At 46.9% G+C, this 12,660-nt stretch overlaps 1 protein-coding gene across 9 annotated transcripts in view; it reads left to right on the top strand.

Moving 5' to 3' along the window:
• Positions 1–12,660, top strand: part of CELF4 (CUGBP Elav-like family member 4) — a 720,910-nt gene that overhangs the window by 637,473 nt on the left and 70,777 nt on the right. For all 9 annotated transcript variants that reach the window (XM_027784805.2, XM_027784801.2, XM_027784803.2 and 6 more), the window contains exon 7: positions 10,665–10,812. In XM_027784805.2, the coding sequence (XP_027640606.2) occupies positions 10,665–10,812 (148 nt within the window). The remainder of the gene's footprint in view (positions 1–10,664; positions 10,813–12,660) is intronic.

The following is a 12,660-nucleotide window of genomic DNA, read 5'->3' as shown; positions in this document are numbered from 1 at the left end:
TGCTTTATCCTTTTGGTAGCAAAGTGTGGCCTTCTTGTACTCTGCTAGATTTGTGTACAGGAGGGAAGTACTATTAATCCCATTTTCCAGAGTAGCATCTTCTGAATGAGAGAAACCAAATGCCTTGCCCTAGGTATACAGGGCCAACTCAGGAATCATACTCCAACGTACCCGTACTTCATCCAGTGCGCTGACTGCAAGGCTCTTCTTTCTTGCCTGCCCATTTCTTTCTCACATGTAGGCACCCTGGATTTCCCGTCACATCCCCATAATCTCTTTTTTTTTTTAATTTGAGGGCCTTGACATTTCTGTCCTCTGCTGAATGTCCTGTGCCTCCCTGAACACCTGTTATAACCCAGCCTACCCCTTGCATGAACCATGTAGAGTCATGAGGACATGCTGTAGAGCTCCACAGAATTTCCCCCTCACCTCCCAGCTGCCCCTTCTGGTGCTATTCTGGACATTTTTATTCTCTGCCTACAAGGCAAGTTTTATTTTTCCTTCTATTTTCCCCTCTCTATTCTTATTCCCAGTTAAAGAGAACCTTTGCTTCATCCTTTGTCCACTGCTCCCCTCCTCACATGATAGTAGAGCTGTCCCTCTACAGTTTGGCTGTGTTTAACCTTCCTGGCCAGGGAACGCTGCAGGAAGAGTAGAAGAGCAGTAAATCACAGCTGAGTTCAGGTCAGTGGCCAGCAGCCTGGCAGAGGGATGCAGCATCTGTGCCTCCATGTCCCAGAGGAATTAACAGGAGGCAACCTATGGACAGCTTGGGACAAACATCTAAAGGGGTCAGGCAGGAGATGTGGCTCTGGTGTTACACTACAGGCATTGATCAGGCAGCTGGTAAAGACACCACTGTCCTGGTGCTCTGGTCCAAAACCTCTTCTCACATAATTTTTAATCTATACATCTAATTGCCATCCTAGGTTTATACTGATACAAAAGAGGATGCAGTGTGCATCTTTGCACCACAAAAGTTCCTTCCATCTATTTATCACCAAATAATGCAGGATGTTAGGAGGGTAGGTGCTTGAATGAGGATTTATCACTGAAGAAAGAGTGAAAACAATTCTTGGGTGTGCTCCACTCCACTTGAAACCAATGAATATTTTTCCTATTGATTTCTGTGACAGCAGAATTGGACCCATCCTCTTTTTTTTTTTTTTTTTTAATGGTAAATATGATAATAAGGGGGAAAGAATAAGTTTTAGATCTTGACCCATTGGATATGACAAGCTGGTGACACCAATTACCCTGGGGACTTGAGAGCTGTCTAAATGATGGGATCACATTTCTGTGTGGTGCCTATACACCCGGAGCGTGCTCAGATGCTGTCTCTCAATCAGCCTCCCTATCTCTGTCTCTTTCTATCTGCTTCATCTCACAGTCTCACACAAAAGAGAAGGAAGGGAGCGCCAAGGCTCTGTGACGTTCCCTCGGTCCCAATTAATCCACCTTGGACTGCTGGCTCTTAGATATCAGGGTGATTGGCACCTCACAAATGCCAGCAAGAGATGGAGGGATCGATAGGGGGAGAGGGGAAGGGGGGACAGTTTTATTCAGCCTGAACTGAAGTTGAAGAGCCAAGGCAAGTCAAGAGGAGGGAAGGTGAAACATCAAGAGCAGGACAGTGATGACAGCTGATGCCACTGCCACCGGCAACTCGTGTGACCTTGGGAGAATTATTTGACCCTCAGCCTCGTTTCCCCATGTAAGAATAAAGCTGATAATCAGATTTATTTATTTGCCCTTCTCCCCCAGAGACACCCTGTCTGTCTCCCCATGGGTTTTCACACAGGGGTACGATGATAACACAAGTTTAGGGACTGCCTCCATGCTTAGTAGTAAGGCCAGGACTAGCATGAGACACTGTGCTGGTTTGTACTCATAACTCATCCTCTCAGCTATTCCACTGCAGTCCAAGTTTGTCTGATGTCTCCGTATAATAGTTTCCAGACATTCCCATGAGAGCTGGTTAATCAATTATCTCTAATGGTCTGTCCCCATGGAGGAGGTTGCCGAGTCCCCTAGGCAGTAGTTTCTTGCGGAATCTCCCCCAGAGAGGCATCAGGCGCATCACGGGAACTGGATTAGCTCCTGAAAACAGGTCTCCATGCACCAAGGTGGCCAGTGCAGCAGAAACCTACATGGTACAGCTGTTTGAAGGATTAGGGTGCAGCTGTGGATTTGCAAATCCAGCAGCACCACTGAAGAGAGGCAGCAAGGGTCTCAGTTCATCAGTGTTTGACTGATAGTCATTAGTGTTGCCACCAGGACTGCTCTGCACCTCAGCTCTTTAAGTTACCTCCTTTGCATGTCAGCAAATGGCCATGTCACAGTTCACTCCCAGCCACTGCCCGCTGCCAAGCCACTCAACCTCAGCTTAAACAACTTTAACCTTCGTAGCAATGACGGCCTCACATCAGCTGAACAACCAGTCCTCGGGTTCAGCAGCCGTATGGCCTCAGCTCCAGAGGTAAAAAAAGATCAGGAAGCAAAGTGAGTTCTCATCTGTGTGTGGTTTTGCCTCCCCTCCTCATGTGCCACCTGCAAGCATGCCAGACAAAGCTTGGCATTAACTCTGTATGCCTTTTCAGTGACACAGAAAGTCATAACAGACCCACCTCCCCTCTTTTGGAAACAGCTCAAGACAAGTCAGATTTCATGGCTCCCTAAAACTCCCAGAGCCCCTATACTAATTTATTTCAGGGGTGTGTGTGATTTTTTTTTCTTTTCAGCAGTGTCTTCCCATACTCATTTCATGTCTTCTTTTATGGGCCAATTATTTATTTTAATTCACACACGTATAGGGCACCAGCCCTTTTTGTTGTCAAGTTGCGGTGGCTTTACATCACCTGGGTATTGATAGCTGTTTCTGCAGTTTCAGTTAAGGCCAACTTGAGATACAGATCTGAACTCAGCCCGAAGAGGAGACTGATGCTAGGTGGCACCCACCACCTCTGATTTGCTGCCAGTCGACACAAACCTGCAGGCACACACTGCAGCTCAGAGCAGCACAGCACACCTTAAAGCCTCTGTGTGTGTGTGGCCAGCCCCCAAATCCTGAGCAGTAACCATCAAACCAGACTATGACTAGTGGTACTGTAGTCCTGGCCCAAATAAGCAACAGTGGCAAAAATTCCTGCAGGTCTTCTTTCTGTGAAGAACATACCAAGTAGTTAGCAGCTGTCTCATGTCACCGCTGCCCCACCATGCAGAAAAGAAAGCGTGCACAGATCGAAAAGTGTTGGGAAGATGGAAAAATGCAGAAAAGCAAAGCAAGAACAAAGGAAGGAGCCTTGGAAAGTGACAGATACTGTATAAATTATTTAATTTTTAAATTATTTAAAATAAGATCAAAGTCATAAATCAAGTTTGCATAAAAAATGGGGTGGCAGTGCTAGCCACAGTCTCCTGGCCAAATTCCAGCTATGGGACTGATTGCATCCTGCAGCAGGGGACAGGCATAGAGGTAGTGAGGAAAACCAGACAGATGGGGACAGAGGCAACACAGGCAATGGTAACATTTGCTCTTTGGCCTGGAGCAAGTCCTTTCCTGCTAGTAAATCCCAGCTCTCCTCACTCTCAAAAAGTACAAATGCTGCAGCTCCTAAACTGCAGGCAATAACTGCAACAAATCTAGGAACATCCAGTATAGCAAAGCTCTCAGTCATCATCATAAGTGGTCACCTTGGGAAGTTAGGGCAGCAGTGACTACCATGCTGACCTTAAAAGCCTGGGTGCGCCCCTCTGCCTCCCTGTCTGGGCTCCTGTGGAGATGAAAGGACATTTCTGCTAAATGATCTGAGGTAGTACTGAAGGGAAGAATCTCTTCGTCCAATATTTATTCAATTCTTACTGTGAAATTATTTTGGAAAGATACTTTAAAACATTCTGCTAACTGTATGAAATCAGGGAAAAATTACTGAATATAGACTGTCTTCTTCATATGACAGCTGTTACACTTCAATGACCAAAATGGGGCAGTATATTTGGTAAATACTACCTGTTATGCAAATCACTTGTTCTGATCCATTCCAGAAGAGGAACCTATTTTGAAGCCATAATACTTTGTAGCAGGGCTAATACCATATTTCTAATGGTCAGCTCCCTGGTATTTCAGAAATAATGAACACTCAGATTTGGGCTCTCTCTCTCTATATATATATACATATATATATTTATTTTAGTTCAGTTTTTGGGGTTTTTCCAGAGCTCTCAGAAAGTTAGAAATTCAAACTATTGTGTATCAGGCTTTTGAAAGACAATAAGACACATGAATCCAAGTGCTGACTTCTGTTTATTTTTTTCAAAATCTTAATTAAATTTAAATTTTATTTTCAAAGCAGAAACTTCTGTTTCCAGAAGACATCAAAAATATCTGAAGAACCATTCTGATTTTTTTTACAGAATATCTTCTGTTTGTTTGAAGGCATGGGAGATAGTTTTGCTCTTATTTCCCAATGGCCAGTTAGATAAAACAGAAGTGAGTTTGTCAGTTCTGTGATTTTACCAAATATGTGTCTTCTTATTGCTTGGTGGATCACTTTACTTACCTCTTTCTATCACAGGGGTACCATGAGGATTAATTAGCTAAGTGTTTGTATAGATTGTTAGAGGTGGGAAGCGTGGGATGCTGTTATTACTTTTATTGTTATTACTGAAGGAAGAATGTGAAAAGTCAAACAAAACATCATGCGGTTCTGAGGCAAGGGTAGAAAATAACACTGACAAAAATAAGAAGGTCATCAGATTGTTCAGAGTAAGCTTTTTCCAAGGGCAATGAGCATGCTATTTCAAAAAGAGAATATCAGAAATAGTTCTTCTCACTCCTCTTCCCCTTCTCCAGTTTCACGTGTATTTTCTTTTGGCGGCTGGGGTAGGCAGGCTGTAGCATCCTTGCCCTATTTCTAGCGGGAGGTTTTTTGCCTTGAGAAAGCTCCTTCATCTCTCCATGCATCTGTCTCTCCTGTAAGACAAGGACAGTATGTCCTCTCCTTGTGCACAGTCGCATGACCCTGCTAACAGCCACCTGATGCCAGAGGCAGCTGTCCCAGAGGCAGGTGTCTAGCCCCACCTCTGGCCACATGTCCTCACCCCACGACAGTAGACTGGTCGTGACCACACAGAGCCCCATGTCTGGGAGGAAAGCTGGCAGTAAACGCTGTGTTTGTGCTGTCCCTGAGCTGGGGCTTGGCAGTGTCAGGTGTGCATCTGGCCTGGTTGCCAAGCTGTGGAGAGGGAGGTGGGCATCAGCTAGCTCTTGCTTTAGTGCAGCTGTGCTGCAAAACTTCACCCTTTGCTGCTACTTTCATTTTCCATGCTAGGATAGGATGGATAAGCCTGTGTAGTTGCCCATCCACCCACTGATGACAGAACTGGCTGAAGTTTAGCCACCTCAACTTGAGGTATCAAAAAGATGTGTGAGATGAAGCCTCCTATCTCTCTCTCTGTTGACCAGCCATCACTACCACCACTTCCCATGCTTTAGTTGGCCTTACCAGTGCCTCTTCAGCAGCCCCATTGGTTCTCAAGCATTGGGATAAGGACTGCAGGCTTTTAGCTGTTGAGGTGCTCTTCATGGACATGAACCAATTTGGTAGCATCTCTTGGTCTCCTCAGAACATAAATATCTGAGCAATAGTAAAGGCCACATTGAAGGAAAGAGGGAACAAGTCTTTAAAATTGGATGGGGAAAAGTTTTAAATGCTGAGGCAAAGGCCATGCCAAAGAAGTAAAAGAAGCAAAAGGAAATACGTCCTTCCAGCTGAGGAAGGGGAAGGCTCTTCTCTGTCCCCTTGGGTCAGTCCAAGATAATAAGGCTGCTGCCTTTCTGATTAGGCTTCATCTGCAGCTTCAGCCCATGCAGGGAAAATCTGCATTTCAAATGGCATATTTTAAAGTACACAATACCCAAGGGCCCTGCTGCTATTGATTTGCCCCTAGTGGGGTCACTGCCTCACTTTCTACAGGTTTATTAGCTGGGACCATACACTGGGCTTCTTTCAAAGTGAAAAGAGAGTGGATGGAACATTTGTCTTCAGGGGGAGCCAGGGAAGGAGTGGGGTGACTTTTATTGGGAATACCGCAGAGCTTTTATAAGGGAGACCGGTGACCCTTACAGGGCTTGCCCTACTTTTGTAAATTTCCCTGGAGCTGTCCTGCAGGGAAGGAGGTAGGTCTATGCTGTCAGGTTCGCTCAAGGTGACCAAGTTCCCATCCTCTCATTCCTGTGATGCTGCTGCACTCAGCCAGGCTGTGACCATCAGGCACAGGGCTGGGAAAGACCCCCCTCCTCTTCCCCCTTAACTGTTACCCTCGAGCAACTCCAACCAGAGACAGAAGGGCATGAAGAGCAAATATGTCCACAGAAGGGTGTCAGGAGTGTTGTCAAGGGTTGAGATGTCCAGAAAGATGTGGGACATGGTTAGCCAAGGAAGGAGAGCCAGTGAGTTGAGGTGTGTGGCTGTGTTCAGGTATGGGATGCTATGCTTTTTCCAGCTCTGGAGGAGACACTGGGTTACCCCACGGCCTGGCTCTGAAGGCTGCAGCAAGGTGTATGTCCTCTGGTCCTTGAGGTGCAGGGCACCAGCTCATTTTACCATGTCAGGGGGGGGTACCAGCTCTCCAGGGCATCTTGGGCATCCACAGAGCACCAAGCATAACAGAAACAGGGTGAGCGCTCCCTGGACAATGCCTGCTGTAGCAGAAGCAACTGGATCTAGTTTCTCAAATCACAGGTTAGGGCCTTATTTTTACTGCATTAGCTTTTTAACCCTAAGCTGAATTTAACCTCTTTTCTCCTCAAGATTCTAATTCAGTCTCCATCAGAGTATGGCCAGTTTAAAGTGACTTTCACTGAAATCCATCAGAATTTAAGTTGCAGACCTTGCACCTTCACCACTGATCAGCAGACAAGACCATCTAGTTCTCCTAAGGAGAAAGGAAGTGCCGCCTTCTTTCTGAAGGCCTGTGACAGAAAAGCAGAAATGGCGTTACACTGCAAAAAGGAGCATGCATGTAACTAAGGTATATTCTAAAAACATGCATCTTCCAGTGCAAATTTATAAGCCCTCTGAATACACAAGAAACCACACACTCAGGTTACCTGGTTTGCAAACCAAAAGGAGCACCCACCATTGTGGAGTTAACTCTGAACAGCTTAGAGACATTCAGAAGCAGGAGAAGAAGTTGCATAAGTGTCATGGTGTAACCCCAGCTAGCAACCAAGCACCATGAAGCTGCTGCCGCTTGCTTGCTCCCCCTCACCCAGAGGGGTGGGGAGAAGAATTGGAAAGGAATGTAAAACTCCAGGGTTGAGATAAGAACAATTTAATAAGTAAAGCGAAAGCCACACATGCAAGCAAAGCAAAACAAGGATTTTATTCACCACTTTCCATGGGCAGGCAGGTGTTTGGCCATCCCCAGGAAAGCTGGGCTCCATCACACGTAACAGTTACTCGGAAGACAAACAGCATAATGTTGGATGTCCACCCCTTCCTCCTTCTTCCCCCAGTTTGTATACTCAGCATGATGTCATACGGTATGGAATCCCTCTTTGCCTAGTTTGGGTCAGCTGTCCTGGCTGTGTCCCCTCCCACTTCCCTGTGCCCCTCCAGCCCTCTCGCTGCCAGGGCCCAAGAAACTGAGAAGTCCTTGACTCAGTATAAAAATTACCCAGCAACAACCACAAACATCAGTGTGCTATCAACATTGTTCTCACATCAGAGCCAAAACACAGCACTGTACTAGCTCTTAAGAAATCTAACTCTAACCCAGCTGGAACCAGGACAATAAGCCATAGCTAATGTCACAGGTGATTGCCTAGCTCTGCTGAGTGCAAAATGGGGACTGTCTTTGGAGGACTGCAATCATGCAATCATTTGTACTACCATTGGCAATGCAGTATCTTTTAGATAGAGCCCTGTTTCTCTTGCAGCACAGGTGAAATACAAACAAAAGGAGGACTAACACTTTTCTTTTAAATGGCTGGGACCCAAGGTCCAAAAATATCCACTGAGGGCCAGGTAAAGGGTGGGAATCATTTCATCTGACTGTGTTGGTATGTGCAGCTGAACTGATCACCTGAGGTCCGCATACAGTCAACAGGGAGAAATGAAGCTGCAATTCATCTGCCCAGAGGCATTCAGGTACAGAAGGGAGCAGTGGATCTTGGCCTAGACTCCTTTGCCTGTTATCATATCAACCATAATAGGTGACCAGCTTAGATGAAACGTCATGTGTATTTAGTTTTTGGAATCTGACAACGGAAAGTGCCAGAAACAGAGCCCCCTGACTGCCCTAGATGGTCTCTGGTACAAATACCAGGCTGTTACCTGCCAGCGAGGCTGACCACAGCACACATGCAACCAGCTATATGTTACTCCGTGTTTTGAGGTGGGTTTGTTCATGCAGTTCTGGTCAGCTTTGGAGAAACACAGAGAGAAGTCAGCAAAGGCCAGACTGGAACTGTCCCCAGACCTTGCAACTGCATCCATTTCATGAGATGCTCCTTTGATCAGCAGCTCTAAATAGATCCTATAAGCACAGGTCTTGGCGATCATTTCTGCAACCCGGCCAGTTATATGCTCAGCTTTCCCCAGGTGAAAATATCCAGCACAGAAAATGAGACACGAGTCAGCACACTCAGTGTTGGAGTCAATCCAGTGTTAAAGATGGATGGATTCCCCCTTCCTCATTCACTTCATTGACACACTTACTAAAATCACCTGCTCAGTGCTTCCTCTGGAGAATAAACTCAAATGATGCTCAGAAACAAATGTAGCTCTTAAAGGGAAATCAGCATCGTGCTATAATAGAAAAGATTGCCTAATCACTCCATCAGTAATTACAAAGAACAGAATATCGCTAATTAAAAAGTGAAAGTGTCTTATGCAGGGTATAATAAAAAAAGGTAATTGATAATCAAAGGGAAAGCCACCACCTTGCCACCAATCTGCATCAGGCTTCAAAAAATAATAGTTGTACTAAACTCTGGTACAGAAATTTTCATCTGTAGATCTGAAGGCACTCCCACGTGGGGAGGCAGGTAACCCATGTCCCATTTTATCACTGAAGAAACCGAAGCAAGTTTACACAATTTGTGCACGGTGATACAGCAGGTCAATGGCAGAGCATCCTTTGCTTTGGTCTCTTAACCGATGGTGACAAGGAAAGTTTCAGCATTTGAATGAGGGCAGTGAACTCAAGGATTTGTTTTAGCGTGTATGTATATAAACAGCTAATTTAGCTGATATTTCAATATTAAAGCGAACAGTAAGGAACAGTCTGTTCCTTGCCATGACTTTTGAGGTCTGTTTAATGCTGAGAAGCGTGTCCCGTGTGCTTAAACAACAGCATCAGAGGGTGATTTCCTGATGGGAGAGAGAGCGCTATCACAGAGAGCAGCAAAACAGAGGCACTCCAATTCTGGAGACAGCAAAGACATGAGTCACTTCTAAAACCACTACAGAAAAACAGGTTTTTTCTCCACTATTATCATCAAGTTATGCATTAGCAGAGGCTGGGGAATGAACAGTGAGATTTTTCTCTCTGCTCATCCTCTTTCCCCTATATTTTTTGTAAGCCTCCACCACCAGTCACTAGCGAGGGTTGGATATGGACCCAGACTTACCTCATCTGGCTCTCTGTACAGCTCCAGGGAAGGAGACATGAGGCAGCTACTTCCAAACTGTTTTCTTCTTCATGCCAGGAGCATTTCAAAAGCCCACTGCAGCCATACTGCACCTATGAACCGCACCGACTGTGTTAGGTTCAGAGTGTAAGATAACGATAGCAAAGTCTGGGTTTAATACAAGAAGCATTTCCAACACGCATAACCATTCACCACCACCTTTATGCTCCAGAACTTTTACTCCTAAATTCCTGAAAATATAGGCTGGGTTCCTTATATTTGCCTTTTGTAAGAGGTGGCATTTTGATCACGAAATAAACAATTAAGGAAGTCATCCCAGATCAAAACCACAGGGAAGGGATTTTCCCACTACACAGTATTAATCCTGCTTAAATAGGGGAGTTCCCTTCTGTTATATAGCTCTGGAGTCACTGCTTGGTTGTGTTGGAAATAGGTGCTATGTAATCTGGTTGGAAGGTTTGGTAATGGTTTTGCCTCCCAGCAGCATAAGAAAAATATTTTTGTCACTGACAGATGGAAACAAATCAGGTTAACCCCAGAGAACTAGCTAGGCTTGCTGCTCTGGGGAAGGGATCTCCTCATCTTGCTGCTCCACATACACTGGTCTCCCATTGGTGGCCTCCAGTGCTTTCTCAAAGCTTTGGCAAAAGCAATGTAAGCTATGAAACCTCTCTGGCCAGGACTGTAGAGTGTTTTCTCTCCCTTTCATCATCAAGGAAGTACCAAGGAATCAGAGGGTTGTGTTCAACTCATGGGAATCCTCCACAGTCAGGAACACATTGTGGGGGTGGGGACCATAAAAACCCTAAGATGCAAAGATGTACTTTGCCTCCAGCCCCTATAGGAAGAAGGGGGGCCAAGGCTGGGAGGTGCCACAGGCATGGTGAGCTGACATCTCAAAACAGGGATGCCTTGCACCTACACCGGGTCCCCAACCTGGTGCCAGTGCCACGGGCTGCCCTGCCAGTGACCGCATGATATTTTTTCCCTGCTCTCTTTGTTCCAGCTGATGCAGCAGCAAGCCGCAATCATGGCGTCGGTGGCGCAGGGTGGCTACCTGAACCCCATGGCAGCCTTTGCCGCAGCCCAGATGCAGCAGATGGCGGCTCTGAACATGAATGGCCTGGCAGCCGCCCCCATGACACCAACCTCAGGTAAGGGGCTGGGGAGGTGGAAAGGGCAAAGGCCAGGAACATCTGACACACCCCAGAGGAGACCTGGCAGGACATGGAAGCTGACAGGTTGTCCCCCAGGGGGTCTTGAAAGAAATCTTGGTCTTGTTGGTGAAGGCCACCAGAAGTGAAGAGTGGAGCTGACCAGATCCTTTTGTGGTCTAAGAGTGGTGGAAAGGGGTGGAGAAAGGCTGTTTGCTACCTATTCCAGGGCTGGGGCCACCTGCAAGTCTGCTTCTGTATCATGAAATAGTTATAAGGACAAAGTCAAAGAGTTTGCTAGAAGCGGGCTGTTGGTCTAGCTGTGCCCTGTGCCAAGTGGCACTCATGGTTGAGGAGACCAAGAGGGCTGAGACTCACCAGAGCCAGGACACAATAGGATTGCTGGGGAGGAGGAAGGGTGCTGGCAGGGAAGGCACTGGAAAGGGCTTTCAGCCATGATCCTTCCCTCTCAGCCTTACCCTTTCCTTTAGCTACGAGCACCCTCTAAATCAGGGGTCCTCAAACTACGGCCCGCAGGCCAGATACGGCCCCCCAGGGTCCTCAATCCGGCCCCTGGTATTTACCGATCCCCCCACCGGGGGTTGGGGGGGGGGGGGGGCGGAAACCAAGCAGCCACAGATGACTGCCTGCCACTTCATCCACGCCGGCCCCCTGTTTAAACAGTTTGAGAACCCCTGCTCTAAATGGTACAAAGCATCCCCCAGTAACCTACACTGGTTTATTGGTGGTGCGTATAGATGTCCAAAGGGTCAGTGCTGGTGCTGTCACAGCCAGGCTGGTCTAAAGACAAATAAAATAAGGTCTGTGGTGAGATGCAATGTCGTTAACAAGATGAGCTGTGTGTTTGGGATATATAAGCCTTTCCCCTACTGTGAAATAAGACAGGGGGTACTCAGGGAAGACCTCTGGTGATACTTGCAGTGGAAGTGTTTGGTGAGAGGGTTTCTGGCTGCTGGAGCAGAGGCAGGTAGTTGGGAAAGGGCTCCCAGGATCTGTCTAGGTGTCACAACAAGCCCGTGCTAGAGCTGCAGTGGGCAGGGAGTCAACCTGAGACAGAAACAGGACTGGCTTTCCTGGGGCTTAAAGCACAAGGAAATCATTTGTGCAGGAACAGGTCAAGGAACGAGCAGGGCTGATAGCCATGGAGTAGCACGAGGTCTAACAGCAGGAAAGTGGGGCAGCAGAGAAAGTGGAGCTGAACCACAAAAGGAAAGAAGTAAGAATCTGGAGAGCTTTGCAATATACCACTGAGTCTGGTAGGGGAGCAGAGGACTCAAAGGTACATCTTCAGAGGACCATTTCTAAGGGACAGGTTGTGATAAAAGGGTCCCTGGGGCGATGCGAGTTGTTCCTATGAGAGGCACTGGGAATGGGACTTGTTCAGAAAGATGTGGCATATCAGTGCACTTGTGTGAACCATGAAGCATCAAGCTGGTCTGGACGGGATCAGCTGGACAAAGGTTTGGGGTGAGACATGGGAGCAGTGAGCTATGCCTGAGCAAGCTGTGGTGCTGGCCAGCACTGAGCAGAGCAGGAGCTGGGACTGCAGCGCAGAGCAGTGAGAGAAAAGGGGCAGCTTCAGTACCAGAAAAGAAGAGGTCTGTACCAGTCCTGGAGCGGGAAAGGGCCATCTGACAAAGCAGCCAAGAAAGATGCCTCATGGCTGACAAACACTGGATGGCAGGGAGATAAGGCACCACAGCATTGGAGGCTTGGGGGCTGTTCCTAATGAACTGAGTTTAGCTAACTTGTCTGCCAAAGAAAACCTCCTCTTGCGCACAGAGCTAAGCATCTCTTTGCAATCTGTAGCTGGGAACAGTGTCAGCA

This window comes from Falco peregrinus, chromosome Z (assembly GCF_023634155.1).
Source record: "Falco peregrinus isolate bFalPer1 chromosome Z, bFalPer1.pri, whole genome shotgun sequence".
Classification (NCBI taxonomy): Eukaryota; Metazoa; Chordata; class Aves; order Falconiformes; family Falconidae; genus Falco; species Falco peregrinus.
The sequence above is the reverse complement of the archived record's forward strand: the minus strand, read 5'-3'. Positions and strand labels throughout refer to the sequence as shown.